The following is a 21,148-nucleotide window of genomic DNA, read 5'->3' on the forward strand; positions in this document are numbered from 1 at the left end:
ATAATAGTGAAGAGGTTTTATGATTTCTATAAGATAACTACTTAACAACAAATCCCTCTCAATGATAGTGCCATAGTGGAGATTTCATTTATAAAATAATTACTATTTAAATTTGTTTCACAGTGTCCAAGCTCTCACAAATAATAAGGAACTTTATTGATCATCTTTATACCTCATTGACTCACCTGTAGCAATGGAGGTCTGACAGAGAGTCAGTATGGTTTTTAATTAGAATTGCGCTTTTTAGATTTGTGCTGTAACAGTGAAAGCCATCTACGGCCCAAAGTCCCTATCACTGGTTCCAGATAAATTTGAGCTAGAGTAAATTGTACTGAAACACTTCAGGAAAGTTAAAATACTGCATATGTTTACCTTTCTTCTCTTTTGCTGGTTCTTCAGCTTTTTTCACTTGTGTCTCTGCAAAAGAAATTGTTAACAATTGAGTGACAGTGCATATTGAAAATTTTCTACAAAAAGGATTTCATTTTAGGTTAAATAAAATATTTTTTTTCTCTATCTTTGGCTCTGAAGTTTCTTCATATTTTTGAATACTGTCACGAAATGAAAATTGCTAGTGAATAAGTGGCAATCCACAGCTTCTATAAATGCTAGGTTGATAACCTAAAATGTCTCTCAAAAGCACTTTTTACAATATCTAGAATGTTTCAAATGACTGAATTATCACAAATGCCTTTTTACTGGTCATCACAGTATAGATAATGGCTCCATCTCTGCTTGTCTCCTCAACTACACTTTATCAGTTTATGAAACCTTAAACATTTTTCATTGCTTTATTCATAAAGTATACTAAATCCACATACTGTACATTGCAGTAATTGAATTTGGATTGTTCCATATTTATTCTGAATGGTACAGTTTTGGACCACCATCAGATCTCTTTAAGCACATATGTCTAATTACATATACCAAAACATAACAGTCATCTTATAGTTTAAAGTGTATTCAAACACTGCACACCCTTCTTTCAACTTTTTAAAACTCAAAATAGGTAGTGAAGATATTATATGTAGAGAACAATACAGCAACAGTAATAAAAATCTATATCAATTTGTAACATATGATGCTCTCGACTATGTTATATGTCCCTATCCATGCTCTTCTCAGTCTTCTTACAACATGAAACTTCTGTGCCATTTCTCATGTACAACTAAATGACTATTCCGTACCTGCCCAGTTTTATTTTTCTTTGCCCCCCAGTGGACTTGTCCTACACTAATGGTAAAACTGTTTTGATTATACATATTGGATCTTTAAGTATCTCCTGTATTACCACAGAATTCACTATTAACACATGTAGCCCATTATCCATTTAGCCAATGATGCATATTTTCAAACTATCTATGTTTTTATCTTTCTTTGTTTCTACAGTCTCTTTTTCTTGCTTTTTCTCTGGTGTTTCTACATTTGAAAATTATAATGGCATAGCCCTTGCAAAAATAGATAATGTTGATGAAATCTGTGGAATGCATTTTATAATCAGTACATTTATATATTTAGAAATTAAACTGAAAAGAAAAAAATCTTTTAAAAGGTTATGCATCATAACAATCCAAAATATAATCATATTAACACAAAAAATACCATCAACTCAATGAAATTTCTGTATGTATTGTGTAGTACATAATTAGCTGTAGAAAGAAAGTAAAGGGACTGCACAGTTTGCAGACTGTTTGATTAAACATAAGCAACTCGGGGTTATTCTGAGTTGATCACTCGCTAGCTACTTTTTGCAGCGTGCAAACGCATAGTCGCCTCTCACTGGAGAGAGTATATTTGCAGTGCAAGGATGCAATCGTATGTGCAGCCGAGCATTACAAAAATAGTTTGTGCAGTTTCTGAGTAGCTCAGAACTTACTCAGCCCTTGCGATCACTTCAGCCTGTCCAGTCCCGGAATTGACATTAGACACCCGCCCTGCAAATGCTTGGATACGCCTGCATTTTTCCAAACACGACCAGAAAATAGTCAGTTGACACCCACAAATGCCCTCTTCCTGTCAATCTCCTTGTGATCGGCTGTGCAAATGGATTCTTCATTAAATCCATCGCACAGCAACGATCCACTTTGTACCCGTACGACATGCCTGTGCATTGCGGTGCATATGCATGCGCAGTAGTGACCTGATCGCTGTGCTGCGAAAAACTGTAGCGTGCAATGAGGTTGGAATGACCCCCTCTGTCTATCTTATATTTGATACCACTTCTTCCTATTTAATCTACAGACAGGCCATTTGGACATGTTCTGCTGGTTATTCTTAATGTGTACTGGACTACAATTTTCACATTTTTCTCTCAGCATACAGTATGCAGAATCATTTGCAAATATTTACTCAAATATTTATTGTGTTTATGAATTTTCATTCCACAAAAGAGCCTTTTAAGTTAAATGATTGCCTAATCTTGGCAAACCAGATGGCCCCCATATGCTGTGCAAGTCTTTAGGAAGACCTTAGTACAAGTATTTTGAAAAGATTTTGGTCCTTGTATATATATTGTATTATGCATCTATGTCAATGTCCTCTGAAAAAATAAGTTTAATTGGAGAGAACAGACGTAATGGTGATCAGGATAGAGCACTGCACATAAACAAAAACTTGAATAAACTTCACTAGTACAGGTGAAATGAATCATGTGAGGAAAATGTTCTTTATTACTAATGGCTATTTTGTAAAGGAGGGGCTATATTTTAACAAGAGGCACTACTGTAAAGAATAACACAATTGCATTAAAAGACCTGGTGATATATTTATTTTAAGGAATCAAAGTTTTTGACTTCATTTTTTACAATTTTAATTTTTCTACCATAAGCATGAAATGTAAGTTTATGAATTATGTAACCTTTCTTTGGTTTTGTTGGTTCGTCAAGTTTTTTCACTTGTTTTTCTGAAAATAATTTTTCATTGAGTGGGTCTCAAGAATCATAACATTTTAGTTAATAGTTGGATATTGTTTTTTCTCATCTATTTAAGATACTTTATATGGTTACCCGTCTTTAGTTCTGCTGGCTCCTCATGTTTTTTAACTAGTGTATCTAAAAAAGAGATGACTAGTGAGTGATGGACTATCTGCCTTTTCGCATAAATGTTATGTGCCATGAGTTTAGCTCAAACATAAGTGCTGTATTGGCTTCAATGGGTCACTATAATTAATTATTATGAGCATATGCTCAAATTAGCATATCAGCCAAGAAAATTCCTTTTTTCTACACCAATCACAATCAATGTCTATAATACTGTAGAGGTTGTATGATTTCTATAAGATAACTACTTAACAACAAATCACTCTCAATAATAGTGCCATAAAGGACATTTTATTTATAAAATAATTACAATTTAAATGTGTTTCTCAGGGTCCAAGCTCTCACAAATAACAAGTAATTTTATTGATCATCTTTATACCTTTTTGACTCATTCTTTAGCAATGGAGGTCTGACATAGAGTCAGTATGGTTTTTAATTAGAATTTCCATTTTTGGATTTGTTCTGTAACAGTGAAAGCCATATTTGCCCAAAGTCCCTATCACTGGTTCCAGATAAATTTGAGCTACAGTGAATTGTCCTGAAACACTTCACGAAAGTTAAAATACTGAATATGTTTACCTTTCTTCTCTTTTGCTGGTTCTTTAGCTTTTGTCACTTGTGTCTCTGCAAAATAAATTGTTAACGATTGAGTGACAGTGCATATTGAAAATTTTCTACAAAAAGGATTTCATTTTAGATTAAATAAAATATTTCGTTTCTCTATCTTTGGCTCTGACGTTTCTTCATGTTTTTGAATAGTGTCACAAAATGAAAATTGCTAGTGAATAAGTGGTAATCCACATCTTCTATAAATGCTAGATTGATAACCTAAAATGTCTCTTAAAAGCACTTGTTACAATAGCTAGAATGTTTCAAATGGCTGAATTATCACAATCACCTTTTTTACTGGTCATCACAGTATAGATAATGGCTCCATCTCTGCTTGCCTCCTCAACTACACTTTATCAGTTTATGCAACCTTAAACATTTTTCATTGCTTTATTCATAAAGTGTATTAAATCCACATACATTGCAGTAATTGAATTTGGAATGTTCCATATTTATTCTGAATGGTACAGTATTGGACGACCATCAGATCTATTTCAGCACATATGTCCAATTACATATACCAAAACATAACAGCCATCTTATGGTTTAAGTGTATTCAAACACCGCACACCCTTCTTTCAATTTGTTAAAACTCAAAATAGGTAGTGAAGATAATATATGTAGACAACAATACAGCAACAGTACTAAAAATCTATATCAATTTGTCACATATGATGCACTGGACTATCTTATATGTCCCTATCCATTCTCTTCTCAGTCTTCTTACAACATGAAATGTCTGTACCTTTTCTCATGTACAACTAAACGACTATTCACTACCTGCCCAGTTTTATTTTTCATAGCCCCCAGTAGGCATGTCCTACACTAATGGTAAACCTGTTTCGATTATACATATTGGATATTTAAGTATCTCCTGTATTACCACAGTATTCACCATTAATGCGTGTAGCCCATTATCCATTAAGCCAATGATGTACTTTTTCAAACTATGTTTTTACCTTTCTTTGTTTCTACAGACTCTTTTTCTTGCTTTTTCTCTGGTGTTTCTAAATTTGAAAAATATTATTATATAACTGGCATAGATCATGCAAAATAGATAATGTTGAGGAAATCTCAGGAATGTATTATAAAATCAGTTTATTTATATATTTAGATATTAAACCGAAAGGAAAAAAATCTGTTAAAATGTTATGTATCATAACAATCCAAAATATAATCATTTTAAGACAAACAAAGAAAATCAAATCAATCAAATTTCTGTATGTATTGTGTAGTCTATTATTAGCTGTAGAAAGAAAGTAAAGGGACTGCACACTTTACAGCCTCTTTGATTAAACATAGCCAACTCTGTCCATCTTATATTTGAGACTACTTCTTCCTAAAGATTCTACAGCCGGGTTATTTGGGCAAATTCTACTGGTTATTCTTAATGTGTAATGGACTATGATTTTATTTTCCAATTATTTCTCTCAGCATACAGTAAGGAGAATCATTTGCAAATATTTACTAAAATATTTATTGTGTTTATGAATTTAAAGTCTACAATAGAGAATTTTTAGTTAAATGATTGCCTAATCTTGGCAAACCAGATGGCCCCCATATACTGTGAAAGTATTGAGGAAGACCTTAGTCCAAGTCAGATGAAAATATTTTTATCCTTGACTATATATTGTATTATGCATCTATGTCAATGTCCTCTGTAATACCAAGTTTAATTGGAGAGAACAGAAGTAATGGTGATCAGGATAGAGCATAGCACATAAACAAAAACTTGAATAAACTTCACTAGTACAGGTGAAATTAATCACGTGAGGAAAATGTTCTTAATTAGCAAAGGCTATTTTGTAAAGAAGGGGCTATATTTTAACAAGAGGCACTACTGTAAAGAATAACACATAATCGCATTAAAGGACATGGTGATATATTTATTTTAATGAATCAAAGTTTTTGACTTAATTCTTCACAATTTGAATTTTTCTACCATAAGCATGACATGTAAGGTTATGAATTAGGTTACCTTTCTTTGGTTTTGTTGGTTCTTCAAGTTTTTTCACTTGTTTTTCTGAAAACAAAAATTTGTCAATGAGTGGGCCTCAAGCATCATAATATTTTAGTTAATAGTAGGGTATTGTTTTCTCTCATCTAGATAAGATACTTTATATGGTTACCAGTCTTTAGTTCTGCTGGCTCCTCATGTTTTTTCACTAGTAAGTCTAAAAAAAGAGATGACTAGTGAGTGATGGACTATCTGTCTTTTAGCATAAATGCTATGTGCCATGAGTTTAGGTGAAAAAGAAGTGCTGTATCGGCTTCAATGGGTCACTATAATTAATTATTATAAGCATATGCTCAAATTAGTATATCAGTCTAGAAAATAGCTTTTTTCTACACCAATCACAATCAATGAAAATAATAGTGAAGAGGTTTTATGATTTCTATAAGATAACTACTTAACAACAAATCCCTCTCAATGATAGTGCCATAGTGGAGATTTCATTTATAAAATAATTACTATTTAAATTTGTTTCACAGTGTCCAAGCTCTCACAAATAATAAGGAACTTTATTGATCATCTTTATACCTCATTGACTCACCTGTAGCAATGGAGGTCTGACAGAGAGTCAGTATGGTTTTTAATTAGAATTGCGCTTTTTAGATTTGTGCTGTAACAGTGAAAGCCATCTACGGCCCAAAGTCCCTATCACTGGTTCCAGATAAATTTGAGCTAGAGTAAATTGTACTGAAACACTTCAGGAAAGTTAAAATACTGCATATGTTTACCTTTCTTCTCTTTTGCTGGTTCTTCAGCTTTTTTCACTTGTGTCTCTGCAAAAGAAATTGTTAACAATTGAGTGACAGTGCATATTGAAAATTTTCTACAAAAAGGATTTCATTTTAGGTTAAATAAAATATTTTTTTTCTCTATCTTTGGCTCTGAAGTTTCTTCATATTTTTGAATACTGTCACGAAATGAAAATTGCTAGTGAATAAGTGGCAATCCACAGCTTCTATAAATGCTAGGTTGATAACCTAAAATGTCTCTCAAAAGCACTTTTTACAATATCTAGAATGTTTCAAATGACTGAATTATCACAAATGCCTTTTTACTGGTCATCACAGTATAGATAATGGCTCCATCTCTGCTTGTCTCCTCAACTACACTTTATCAGTTTATGAAACCTTAAACATTTTTCATTGCTTTATTCATAAAGTATACTAAATCCACATACTGTACATTGCAGTAATTGAATTTGGAATGTTCCATATTTATTCTGAATGGTACAGTTTTGGACCACCATCAGATCTCTTTAAGCACATATGTCTAATTACATATACCAAAACATAACAGTCATTCTTATAGTTTAAAGTGTATTCAAACACTGCACACCCTTCTTTCAACTTTTTAAAACTCAAAATAGGTAGTGAAGATATTATATGTAGAGAACAATACAGCAACAGTAATAAAAATCTATATCAATTTGTAACATATGATGCTCTTGACTATGTTATATGTCCCTATCCATGCTCTTCTCAGTCTTCTTACAACATGAAACTTCTGTGCCATTTCTCATGTACAACTAAATGACTATTCCGTACCTGCCCAGTTTTATTTTTCTTTGCCCCCCAGTGGACTTGTCCTACACTAATGGTAAAACTGTTTTGATTATACATATTGGATCTTTAAGTATCTCCTGTATTACCACAGAATTCACTATTAACACATGTAGCCCATTATCCATTTAGCCAATGATGCATATTTTCAAACTATCTATGTTTTTATCTTTCTTTGTTTCTACAGTCTCTTTTTCTTGCTTTTTCTCTGGTGTTTCTACATTTGAAAATTATAATGGCATAGCCCTTTCAAAAATAGATAATGTTGATGAAATCTGTGGAATGCATTTTATAATCAGTACATTTATATATTTAGAAATTAAACTGAAAAGAAAAAAATCTTTTAAAAGGTTATGCATCATAACAATCCAAAATATAATCATATTAACACAAAAAATACCATCAACTCAATGAAATTTCTGTATGTATTGTGTAGTACATAATTAGCTGTAGAAAGAAAGTAAAGGGACTGCACAGTTTGCAGACTGTTTGATTTAACATAAGCAACTCGGGGTTATTCTGAGTTGATCACTCGCTAGCTACTTTTTGCAGCGTGCAAACGCATAGTCGCCTCTCACTGGAGAGAGTATATTTGCAGTGCAAGGATGCAGTCGTATGTGCAGCCGAGCATTACAAAAATAGTTTGTGCAGTTTCTGAGTAGCTCAGAACTTACTCAGCCCTTGCGATCACTTCAGCCTGTCCAGTCCCGGAATTGACATTAGACACCCACCCTGCAAATGCTTGGATACGCCTGCATTTTTCCAAACACGACCAGAAAATAGTCAGTTGACACCCACAAATGCCCTCTTCCTGTCAATCTCCTTGTGATCGGCTGTGCAAATGGATTCTTCATTAAATCCATCGCACAGCAACGATCCACTTTGTACCTGTACGACATGCCTGTGCATTGCGGTGCATATGCATGCGCAGTAGTGACCTGATCGCTGTGCTGCGAAAAACTGTAGCGTGCAATGAGGTTGGAAAGACCCCCTCTGTCTATCTTATATTTGATACCACTTCTTCCTATTTAATCTACAGCAAGGCCATTTGGACATGTTCTGCTGGTTATTCTTAATGTGTACTGGACTACAATTTTCACATTTTTCTCTCAGCATACAGTATGCAGAATCATTTGCAAATATTTACTCAAATATTTATTGTGTTTATGAATTTTCATTCCACAAAAAAGCTTTTTTAGTTAAATGATTGCCTAATCTCAGCTAACCATATGGTACCCATATGCTGTGCAAGTCTTGAGGAAGACCTTAGTCCAAGTCATTTGAAAAATGTTTGTACATGTCTATATATTGTGTTATGTATCTATGTAAATGTCCTCTGAAACACCAAGTTTAGTTGGAGAGAACAGAAGTAATGGTGATCAGGATAGAGCATAGCACATAAACAAAAAACTTGAATAAACTTAACTAGTACAGGTGAAATTAATCATGTGAGATAAATGTTCTTTATTAGCAAAGGCTATTTTGTAAAGGAGGGGCTATATTGTAACAAGAGTCAACTTTGTAAAGAATACCACATAATTGCATTAAAGGACCTGTTGATAAATTTATTTTAAGGAATCAAAGTTTTCAACTTAAATCTTCACAATTTGACTTTTTCTACTATTAGCCTGATATGTAAGGTTATGAATTCAGTTACCTTTCTTTGGTTTTGTTGGTTCTTCAAGTTTTTTCACTTGTTTTTCTGAAAATAAATTTGTCAATGAGTAGGTCTCAAACATCATAACATTCTAGGTAATAGTTGGATATCATTCTTTATCTTCACGATAAGATACTTTATATGGTTATCTGTCTTTAGTTCTGCTGCCTCCTCATGTTTTTGCACTAGCGTATCTAAAAAAAGAGATGACTAGTGAGTGATTATCTATCTGCCTTTTATCATAAATGCTATGTGCCATGAGTATAGCTAAAAAATAAATGGTGTTATGAATACAATGTAGTAAGTATATGCTCAGATCAGAATATCAGTCAAGAAAATTACTTTTTTTCTACTCCAATCAAGTCTTGCTGTGCAAGTCTTGAGGAAGACCTTAGTCTAAGTTATATAAAAAGATTTTTGTCCTTGACTATTTATTGTATAGTGCATCTATTTTAATGTCCTCTAAAACACCAAGTGTAATTGGAGGGAACTGAAAAAATGGTGTTCAAGATAGAGCATAGCACATAAACAAAAAACTTAAAATAAATTTCACTAGCACAGGTAAAAATAGTCAAGGGAGAAAAATGTTCTGAATTAGCAAATGCTATTTTGTAAAGGAGGTGTTCTATTGTAAAAAGAGGGAGTACTGTAAAGAATAAAATATAAATACATTGGAGGACCTGATTACATATTTATTTTAAGGAATCAATGTTTCTAACTTAAATCTTAACTTTAAGCATGACATGTAAGGTAATGCATTTGGTTACCTTTCTTTGGTTTTGTTGATTCTTCAAGTTTTTTCACTTTAAAAAAATTGTCAATGAATGGGTGTCAATCATCATGAAACAGGTGAAATGAATCATGGGAGAAAAATGATCTTTATTAATAAAGGCTATTTTGTAAAGGAGGGGCTATATTGTAACAAGAGGCACCTCTGTAAAGAATAACACATAATTGCATTAAAGGACCTGGTGATATATTTATCTTAAGGAATCAAAGTTTTTAACTTAAATCTTCACAATTTTAATTTTTCTACCATAAGCATGATATGTAAGGTTATGAAGAATTAGATTACCTTTCTTTGGTTTTGTTGGTTCTTCAAGTTTATTCACTTGTTTTTCTGAAAATAAATTTGCCAATGATTGGGCCTCAAGAATCATAACATTTTAGTTAATAGTATTGTTTTTTTCTCATCTAGATTAGATCCTTTTATGGTTACCTGACTTTAGTTCTGCTACCTCCTCATGTTTTTTCACTGGTGTATCTAAAAAAGAGATGACTAGTGAGGGATGGATTACTGTATCTGCCTTTTAGCATAAATGCTATGTGCCATGAGTTTTGCTCAAAAATAAGTGCTGTATTGGCTTCAATGGGTCACTATAATTAATTATTATAAGCATATGCTCAAATTAACATATCAGTCAAGAAAATAGCTTTTTTTCTACACCAATCACAATCAATGTCTATAATAGTGAAGAGGTTGTATGATTTCTATAAGATAACTATGTAACAACAAATCCCTATCAATAATAGTGTCATAGTTGAGATTTCATTTATAAAATAATTACAATTCAATTTGTTTCTCAGGGTCCAAGCTCTCAAAAATAACAAGGAACTTTATTGATCATCTTTATACCTCATTGAATAATCTGTAGCAATGGAGGTCTGACATAGTCAGTATGGTTTTCAAATTAGAGTTGCCCTTTTTAGATTTGTGCTGCAACAAATTAAGCCATCTACTACCCAAAGTCCTTATCACTGGTTCCAGATAAATTTGAGCTAGAGTCAATTGTCCTGAAACACTATATTTGGCTCTGAAGTTTCTTAATTTTTTTGAATAGTGTCACAAAATGAATATTGCTTGTGAATAATTGCCAATCCACAGCTTCTATAAATGCTAGATTAAATTCTTACAAATTATTACAATGTCTCTCAGTAGCACTTGGTACAATAGCTAGAATGTTTTAAATTATTGAAATTATCACAATTACCCTTTTCACACATGATTTTAACATAGATAATGGATTTATCTATTCTTACCTACTCAACTACACTTTATCAATTTACAGTATTTTTACTTAAACATCTTTTATTTCTGTATTCCTAAAATTTACTAAATCCACATGCTTTTCAGTAATTGCATTTGGTATGCTCCATATTTATTCTGAATGGTAGAGTATTAGACCACCATTAGCTCTCTTTCAGCACATATCTCCAATTACAGATCCCAAAACATAATAGCTATCTTATGGTTTAAAGTGTATTGAAACACTGTACAACCTTCTTTTAATATTTTACAATTTCATTAGGTAGTGAAGCTATCGTATGTTGACAATAATACAGCTACAGTAATACAATCTATATAAATTTGTCACATATTATGCTCAAGAACTATCCAATTTGTACCTATCCATGCTCCTCTCAGTCTTCTTACAACATCAATTTTCCTTACTTTTTCTCATATTCCACTAAATGACGATTCCCTCCTTGCCCAGTTTATTTTCTCATACCCCCCAGTGGGCATGTCCTACACTAATGGTAAAGCTGCTAGGACTATAAATAGTGAATCTATAAGTATCTGCTTTATTATTACAGTATTTACCATTAACACATATAGCCCATTATCCATTTAGCCAATGATGAATTTTTCAAACTATGTTTTTACCTTTCTTTTTTTCTAAAGACTCTTTTTCTTGCTTTTTCTCTGGTTTTTCTAAATTTGAAATAGATAATGTTAATAAAATTTGAGGAATGTATGTTAAAATCAGTACATTCATTTACATTTTTTAGATATTAAACTGAAAGGAAAAAAATCTGTTAAAAGGTAATGTATCATAACGATCCAATATTTAAACTTATTAAGACAAAAAAGCCCATACAATGGAATAAATTGCTGTATGTATTTTGTAGCCAGTTATTAGCGGTTTAGAGAAAGTAAAGGGAATGCACAGTTTGCGTCCTCTGTGATTAAACATAAGGAACTCTGATTAACTTATATTTGAGAACACTTCTTCCTTACAAATCTACAGCCAGGCCATTGGCACAAGTTCTATTGGTCATTCTTAATGTGTACTGGACTATGGTTTTCTCTTTTTTTCTATCAGCATACAGTGTGCAGAATCATTGCAAATATTTATTGTGTTTATCAACTTTCATTCCACAAAAGGCTTCTTAGTTAAATTATTGGTTATGCTTGGCAAACCAGATGGCACCCATATGCTATACAAGTCTTGAGTAAGACCTTAGGCAAAGTTATTTGAAAAGATTTTTGTCCTTGAATATATATTATATTATTATGTCAATGTACTCTAAAAAAACAAGTTTAATTAAAGGGAACTGAAGTAATGGTGATCAGGATAGAGCATAGCACATAAACAAAAAATGTAAATAAACTTCACAAGCATAGGTAAAAATAATAATGGAAGGAAAATGTTCTGTATTAGCAAAGGCTATTTTGGAAAGGAGGAGCTATATTGTAACAAGAGGCAGTACTGTAAAGAATAGAACATAACTGCATTAGAGGACCTAGTAACATATTTTGTTAAGGAATCAATGTTTTAACTTAAATCTTAACTTTACGCATGACATGTAAGTTTATGAATTTGTTTAACCTTTTTTTGGTTTTATTGGTTCTTCAAGTTTTTTCACTCGTTTTTCTGTAAATAAATTTGTCAATGAATGGGTGTCAATCATTATGACATTTTATTTAATAGTTGGTTATCATTCTTCTCCAGTCAAAATAAGATACTTATATGGGATCAGTATGCAATGCGGGTGGACTCGATCACGGCTGTCATGTTCCTATCAGCGGGATCCTGTCTGTTGTAATGCCAGTGGGGCAAGCAATAGAAACCCTGTTGCGGGCTCTCTGCACTCACCACACTATGTGCACGGTGGCTCACTGCCCTTACCACATTGGTGTCATGGACACCCACAGAGAATAGACTATGGCAGCAGTATTATGACGGTGCCATTTAAATGCTAGTCAGAATTCCAGCATCTGCATTGTGACTGCCAGGATCCCAACTATCAGTACTTTAATCGCTTCCCATTTATATGGTTACATGTCTTTATTTCTGCTGGCTCCTCATGTTTTTTCACTAGTGTATAGAATCTAAAAAAGAGATAACTAGTGAGTGATGGACTATCTGTCTTTTAGTATAAATGCTATGTGCCATGAGTGTAGGTCAAAAATAAATTGTGTAATTGCTACAATATGTCACTACATTTAATTATTCTAATTAGCATATAAGTAAAGTAAATTGCTTTTTTTTACACCAATCACAATGTCTATAATATTGAAGAGGTTGTATGATTTCTATAAGATAACTACTTAACAACAAATGACTCTCAATAATTGTGCCACAGTGGAGGTTTCATTTATAAAATAATTACAATTCAATTTGTTTTTCAGGGTTCAAGCTCTCACAAATAACAAGGAACTTTATTGATCATCGTTATACACCATTAACTCTTTCTGTAGCAATGGAGGTCTGACATAGAGTCAGTATGGTTTTTAATTAGAATTGCCCTTTTTAGATTTGTGCTGTAACAGTGTATGCCATCTACTGCCCAAAGTCCCTATTACCGGTTCCAGATAAATTTGAGCTAGAGTCAATTGTCCTGAAAAATTTCAAGAAAGTTAAAATACTGCATATGTTTACCTTTCTTCTCTTTTGCTGGTTCTTCAGCTTTTTTCACTTGTGTCTCTGCAAAATAATTTGCTAAAGATTGAATGACAGTGCATATTGAACAATTTCTACAAAAAGGATTTCATTTTAGATTATATAAAATATTTTTTTCTCTATCTTTGGCTCTGAAGTTTCTTCATCTTTTTGAATACTGTCACAAACTGAAAATTGCTAGTGAATAAGTAGCAATCCTTAGCTTCTATAAATGCTAAATTGGTAACCTACAATGTCTTTCAAAAGCACTTGTTACAATAGCTAGAATTTTTCAAATTACTGAATTATTACAATTACCTTTTTTACAGATCACCTAAACATGGGTAATTGCTCCATCCCTGCTTGCCTCCTCAACTACACTTTATAAATTTTTGTAACCTTAAACATTTTTTATTGCTTTATTCATAAAGTTTACTAAATCCACATGCAATTGCAGTAATTACATTTTCTAATGATCCATATTTATTCTGAATGATACAGCATTGGACCACCATCAGCTCTCTTTTAGCACATATATCCAATTACATATACCAAAACATAATAGCCATCTTATGGTTTAAAGTGTATGCAAACACTGCACACCCTACATTCAATCTCCTAAAACTCAAAATACGTAGTGAAGATATATAAAATCTGTATCAATTTGTCACATTTGATGCTCTAGGACAGGGGTTCTCAAACTCGGTCCTCAGGACCCCACACAGTGCATGTTTTGCAGGTATCCCAGCAGGTGCACAGGTGTATTAATTACTCCCTGACACATTTTAAAAGATCCACAGGTGGAGCTAATTATTTAACTTGCAATTCTGTGAGGAGACCTGCAAAACATGCACTGTGTGGGGTCCTGAGGACCGAGTTTGAGAACCTGTGCTCTAGGACTATCTCATACTGTATCTCATGCTTCCCTCAGTTTTCTTACAACATGAAGCTTTCATACTTTTTATCATATCCCACTATATAACTATTCCCTCCTTGCCCTGTTTCATTTCTTATACTGTACCTACCAGTGGGCATGTCCTGCACTATTGGTAAAGCTGCTAAGACTATACATAGTGGATGTATAAATATCTGCTGCATTACCACAGTATTCACCGTTAACACATGTTGCCCATTATCCATGTAGTCAATGATATATTTTTCAAACCATGTTTTAACCTTTCTTTGTTTCTACAGACTCTGTCTTTTTTTTTTCTTTGGTGTTTCTTAATTTTAAAAATCTTATTATATAAATGGCATAGTCCATGTAAAAATAGACACTTTTAATTAAGGGCCTAATTCAGACCGGTTCGCTTGCTAGGTGTTATTTTTGCAATCCTACGTTTGCATAGTCGCCGACCATAGAGGAGTGTATTTTTGCTTTGAAATGTGCAAACACATGTGTAGCAGAGCTGTACAAACAGATTCTGTGCAGTCTCCATAGGCGTGCGCACGGGGGGTGCCTGGTGCGCACAGGCACCCTCTAATGTCCGGCACCCCCCACATGCCATGCTTGCTGCCTGCTGCACAGTGATCGCTGAGCAGTGATCGGAGCCCAGCGGCAGCTTGCAGCTAATTCCTGTGCCTCCCCTCACCGCTGCGCCCGGCACCCGCCGCCTGCTGATAATACAATATGCTGAGCAGGGTCAGATTAGCCTGGCGGGATCCTGGGACAGTCGGCCAAGCTGGGCAGTGTTCAGCCATCCCCCACTCTCACCGCCGCGCGGGCTCACCACTCAGACACATGCTGCCGCGAACGGAGCTTAGCTCCTATCGGGCAGCATTCACAGCTTCGGTACATGCTCTGAAGCTAATTGCCGGGCGGAATAACCAACGGTACAGCTGATCTGTCAACAGCTGTGCCGCTAGGAAACTGATGATGATGCTACTCAGCCGGCACTGCAGCCACGGCACCTTCACATTCACAGTGGCTGGCCAGTGGCCCCCTCCCCAGGGACCAGCAAGCCTATCACGGTGCTCAGAGTGGGCTGCATGTATCAGCCCAGCCCTCTTCTGTCTGCTCCTTGCCGGTTGCCTGTCACTGTATTGCCTGCCCCCCTTCTCCACGCTGTCCTGACTTCCTCTCTGCAGCTGCTCTCTATAAGAAAATCCAAGAAAGGTAGGTACCATGGAGTGCTAGCTATACACTGGATTTTAATATGGGGGGAGGCTGTGTTTACTGGTGGATAATATGGTAGAACTGTGTATACTGGATTTTAATATCAGGGCACTGTGTATACTTGGGGGGGGTTAATATTGGAGCACTGTGAGGACAAGAGGGTAATGAGGGGCTGTGTATGTTGGACTGTAACATGTGGGTGGCTTTGTTAACTGGGGGGTAATATGAGGGAGGGGGCTGTGTGTACTGGACTGTAATATGTGGGGCACTGTGTGTACTGGGGTGACATTTAGTGTAGGGAGGGGGGCACAAAAACAAACGAAATAGTGGGCACGGGTACAGTACTGTAGTAGTATGTAAAAAGCTTAATGGTTTACTTAGTATAAGTGACACGTACATCAGAAAAGGTAAAAACTGGCATATCATGTGCAAACAAGCCTATTAGGGCTGTAACACACTGGCCGGTTTCTCCCGGATGGCAAAAATCCGGACAAACTTTGTCCGGCTTTTTGCCATCCGGGAGAAACCGGCAGAGTCTCGCACACAGGACGGCTTTGAGCCGTGTGTAATGCTGTGCGCATGCGCAGCATCAGACCAGGCTTGAGAAAAAACCGTTGTGTGTGAAAGCTCCCCTTCACACACACGGTTCACTGGCTGCAAAGACGGCCCGGCGGCCGCCGGACCTTCCAGTGGTGAGACCCGGCTGCAACCCGGCAGCCGGGCCGGGGCCGTGCAGTGTGAAGGGACCCTAGCCCTCACACTGTTAACTACAATGCCGGCACGGGAAAAAGCCGTCTGGCTTTTTCCCGGCCGGCAAAAACCGGGTAGTGTGTTTTAGCCCTTAGGAGAAAGTGCTACAACTCCATTTTGTTTATCCCTGATATGCCAGTTTTTACCTTTTCTAGCGTAGGGCTGATGCAAATGTCAGTGGTGCAACCGATAGTGGCGTCTAATAACCCATAAAGTATGATTTCTGCATCTATAGACAATGACAGTGGGGGTTTTCACCCTTGCACATTCCCATGGATGTACACCAGGGAAGGACTTTGTAGCAGCAGCAACATAAGTGTTTCAAGCGCAACTGCAGCAAAAGATGGAAGGAAGGCCAAGTTTTAGAATCATGCTCTATGACGAGGTTACTATCCCACCCCCTCAACAGACTACACTCATTCAAAAGACACCGCCTCCGTTAGGGATGCATCTAGACATTTCCCAGGCTGGTTTGCCATCCCAATCCGCCCCTGATGCTGAGTGAGTGCCCTTTACTGGTCGACGGCCTCACGGGGGTGGCTGAAGTTATCTTGCGATGTGACGTGATGATGTCTGCCCACGCTTTCCTCCCACCCACCTGCGCTTTCCTACCGCAGCACTCACAGACTCAGTCTTCATGTGCCGCCACACCACAGGCAGCATTCCTCTGGGGGAGGGCAGGGACCAGGGCCGGTAACAGGAAAAATTCTATCTATATCTACAGCATCAGCCAGTCGCCTCTACCAGCTGCCCAAGGGGGAAGGAGGGAAAAGGGGGGGGGGGGGTGCAGGGCAGGTGTCTGCAGGCAGCAGAGCAGACAGTTCTGCTGCAGCCAGCCAGGTCATATGTGCCGGCGGCACCATTCATCACACCAGCAGGTGACTGGGTTGCTGGGGAGGGGTTTGCTGGGGAAGAATGGGTCTCTGGGAGAGGTTGCAGCAGTTGGGGCTTTTTATCCTGGACTGTGTGCCCGGCAGGAGGACCGGCACAGCATCATACATCAGCGTAAGTGACAGGTGTGTGTGTGTTTGGGGGGGGGGGGGGTTGGAATCGACATAGCCACAGTCATATGGCCAAATCTATAAATTTTCTTTGCAGTGATCAAACATGCAGTATTGGAGATCGCATGAAAAATGTGCAAAGATAATAATACAATATGGATATGACATCAGCATTGAAAATATTTTTGTCCTTGCTGTCATACCTATACCACCAGTGGTGAATTTGTAATAAGTTACCTTATGCACATGCTGTGTGGCGGAACATGATGTAACATGAATGTGGCTTATACTGTGTGACATAACGTGAATTTCGGCTCATACTGTGAGGCAGAATATGCATTTTGACTCATTCTGTGTGGCATAACGTGAATAAGGGGCACTACTGTCAGTAGCTGGAGAGCATGGGGATGTATGTGACAAATGCTCGTGTCCTGCAGAGAAGGGGTCTAATGGCAGAGGCAAATGTGGCTATGAGGGCACATGTGTAAATTTTAAACTTATGTTATGGTAAAACTTAAATGTTTGGCCCCTTAAATCTCCCGTACTTTTCAGAGTGGCCTGCTCAAAATCAGGGTGTAGGTGCTGGAAGAGGGGGGGAGGCAAGCGGTGGGGTGTGTGTGGGGTGAGGAGGATTGCATATGCAATTAGGCCCACCACTCCCTAGTTCCGCCACTGGGTCACGGATAGGTTGGGGAAGCATAAGCAATAGAACTCAGGGTTATGCCGTAGCAGACGGTCAGTACCGGCTGGTGGTCACAGCATAATGTTTCATTTTATTACACTGGTGTGTATTATATCTACTTGTACAGTATTATTAGGAACTAGGGAGAAATTAGATTAAGCCATGTGATTTTACTGAGAGAATGTAATATAGTGCTTGACATGTTCCTGGGGGGTGTTAGACACACCCAAAAGGCAGTGCTAGACATGCCCGTCTGGCGGTGCACCCCCTAATAAAATTAGCTGCGCACGCCTATGGCAGTCTCTGAGTAGCCCAGGACTTACTCAGCCGCTGCGATCACTTCAGCCTGTTCAGGACCAACATTGAAGTCAGACACATGCCCTGCAAATGCTTGGACACGCCTGCGTTTTTCAAAACACTCACAGAAAACGGTCAATTGCCACCCACAAATGGCTTCTTCCTGTCAATCTCCTTTCGAACGCCAGTTCAAATGGATTCTTTGCACAAACCTATCGATGAGCAGCGATCCGCTTTGTACCTGTGCGATGGCCCTGCACATAGCAGTGCATACGCATGCGCAGTTTAGACCTGATTTCCCACTGTATGAAAACGCAGCCCAGCGATCAGGTCTGAATTAGGACCTAAATCTGAGGATTGTATGTAACAAATAATTTATTCAAATATTTAAATATTAAAATGAAAAACAACTTTTACAAGTTTGTGTATCATAACAATACAAAATATAATCATATTAAAACAAATAAAGAACATGGGTATTTAACATATTGCTCTATGTACATATTGTCACTATCCGGATTATTGGACATCATAATTTACCTTCCACGTGTCTCCTGAGTCTGGCCTGGTGTTCTAAAATGGGATTCCATCTGCACTGTACATCTTTACCTCAAGTCTCTTCCCTGTGATCCCGCAGCGCTGTCATGGCAGCCTTACAGTTTAGTTGCACTGTTTTAATGAATAGCGTCTCCTGCCCTCTGCGGCCTCCACCGCCATTACTGCTGTTTACCACATGGAATATACAAACAGACTTTCCCTACAAATGCAAACATGGGCGCAGCCATGTTTTTCCTAATAACATGTAATTTCACAACCTACCCGCTGTATCTGTACTTTACCTAATTATCCAGCCAATGCCTGCTTCCCAGCTGGTATAAATATCCTGCTCCTGGGCTGGATAATCGTCAGTGCTCTGGTTGTCTTACCTATACACATGACTCTCCTGCATGTGGATTCTACTGCTTGTATCTCCAGGTATTCCAGCTCCTGTGATTCAACTCCACTAAGAGACCTGCATCTTTTTCCATCCTGCGTTGCAGCCTGACTTCTGCAGTGTTCCAGCAATGCTCCTGATTACTCTCTACGATCAGACACTGGCTTCCTGCTTCCAACGTTGGTCCTGCTTCGCTTCCAGTCTCCAGCAGTGTCCTGGTATCATTTTCAACTTCTCCTTTCTGCAGCACCACTCTCCATACTCCACAGCGTACTTACCACAGCCTACCAGATTTCCACAGTGCTCCTGAGTTGCTGGTATTCTGCTAGCAGTGCTCCACAATGTCTTCAGTTTATTTCAATGTCATCAGCGGTATTCCTATATCGCCTGCATCAGTGATCATTCTACCATTGAACAACAGTGTCCATCGATGCTCACCATCGGACTCTAAATCTACAGTGGTGAGTTCTGCACACCTCTCATTCATACCGGTTCCATCCGGCACTCTCTGCAATTACCAAGTACCATCTACTTCTGTGCATCTGTGTTGCTCCAGCCTCTGTATTCCATCTGCTGGGCAGTACCAGTTCATACCTCTCATCAGCAGTTAGCTGTGGCATACGAACTTACTATCTCCAGTTCTGGCAAGGACTCTGTAATATTCTGTTCTGCAAGCCACAGCACTAATTACCCCTGCGCTTCTGGGAGCTGCACTGTAATTTACTACTACACATCTTCTGTGACATTTTGCATATCCAAGGTGTCTTAAGCTGTGTGTTCAATATAACTGACTTTACCTTTTTATAACTTTGTTGTCGTAGTCACGCCTTCGGGTTAAATGGTACTAGAGCTCCTGTATGTCTAGGAACCCAATACTACCTCCCCGGTTCACTTACATGTCAGCCCCTACATCTGAGGCTTCCCCAGGTCAGCATCAGCCCTCAGTTGTGACAGTAAGCACTGACCTTATGGATCTGGCCGGTGACCAGGCTCAAGCGATTAACCCAATGCAACAACTTGCAGCACACTTGGAACATCAGGAGGCTGCACAGGGTCAAGTGATTCACAATCTCCAGGACTTTTCCATCTGGCTGGATGGAATCCAAGTAACCCTCCGTGGTTCAGGGGCATTTAGTGTTCCGACTGCAGTACCTCTGGTGGTAACCCCACCCACAATTCCCGTTTCTACTCCTCGTCTCCATTTGCCGACACCAGCCAAGTTTGATGGTTCCCCTAAAGCCTGTTGTGGTTTTCTAAATAAGTGTGAAATACACTTTGAGTTACAGCCTGGCAATTTCCCAACTGACTGCACCAAGGTTTCCTACATCATCTCCCTCCTCAGTGGCTCTGCCCTGGATTGGGCATCACCTCTATGGGAGAAATCTGATGCCCTGCTCTCCTCATATGCGGATTTCGTGGCAACTTTCAGGTGCATCTTTGACGAACCAGGATGTGTGACATCTGCCTCCACTGATCTCCTCCGGCTACGTCAGGTGACACGGACAGTCAGTCAATATCTGGTACAATTCCATATCCTAGCATCTGAACTTTCCTGGAATGATGATGCTCTCTATGCAGCCTTCTGGCATGGGTTATCCGATCGAATCAAGGATGAGCTTGCTACTAGAGACTTACCTCCAAAACTTGATGAGCTCATATCTCTCTGCACCAAAGTCGATCTCCAATTCTGCGAAAGGGCGATTGAGAGAGGAAGGTCCACACTTCCTAAGACTTCTACTGCTACTCTTCCTCATCAGCTATCTCCGCCCACAGATGAGCCCATGCAGATTAATCACTCTCGTCTGTCGCCCTCAGAGCGTAGAAGAC

The 21,148-nt window shown here is 37.7% G+C and overlaps 1 protein-coding gene across 1 annotated transcript in view; it reads right to left on the bottom strand.

The window, feature by feature from the left end:
* Positions 1 to 21,148, bottom strand: part of TRDN (triadin) — an 862,718-nt gene that overhangs the window by 8,470 nt on the left and 833,100 nt on the right. The window contains exons 71-81 of the mRNA XM_063919338.1: positions 13,542 to 13,601; positions 11,543 to 11,590; positions 10,097 to 10,141; positions 9,953 to 9,997; positions 9,645 to 9,680; positions 8,878 to 8,922; positions 6,390 to 6,434; positions 5,590 to 5,670; positions 4,607 to 4,654; positions 3,618 to 3,662; positions 373 to 417 (exon numbers count right to left, since the gene is read on the bottom strand). Of these exons, the coding sequence (XP_063775408.1) occupies positions 373 to 417; positions 3,618 to 3,662; positions 4,607 to 4,654; positions 5,590 to 5,670; positions 6,390 to 6,434; positions 8,878 to 8,922; positions 9,645 to 9,680; positions 9,953 to 9,997; positions 10,097 to 10,141; positions 11,543 to 11,590; positions 13,542 to 13,601 (543 nt within the window). The remainder of the gene's footprint in view (positions 1 to 372; positions 418 to 3,617; positions 3,663 to 4,606; positions 4,655 to 5,589; positions 5,671 to 6,389; positions 6,435 to 8,877; positions 8,923 to 9,644; positions 9,681 to 9,952; positions 9,998 to 10,096; positions 10,142 to 11,542; positions 11,591 to 13,541; positions 13,602 to 21,148) is intronic.

The sequence above is a fragment of the Pseudophryne corroboree genome, chromosome 4 (assembly GCF_028390025.1).
Source record: "Pseudophryne corroboree isolate aPseCor3 chromosome 4, aPseCor3.hap2, whole genome shotgun sequence".
Classification (NCBI taxonomy): Eukaryota; Metazoa; Chordata; class Amphibia; order Anura; family Myobatrachidae; genus Pseudophryne; species Pseudophryne corroboree.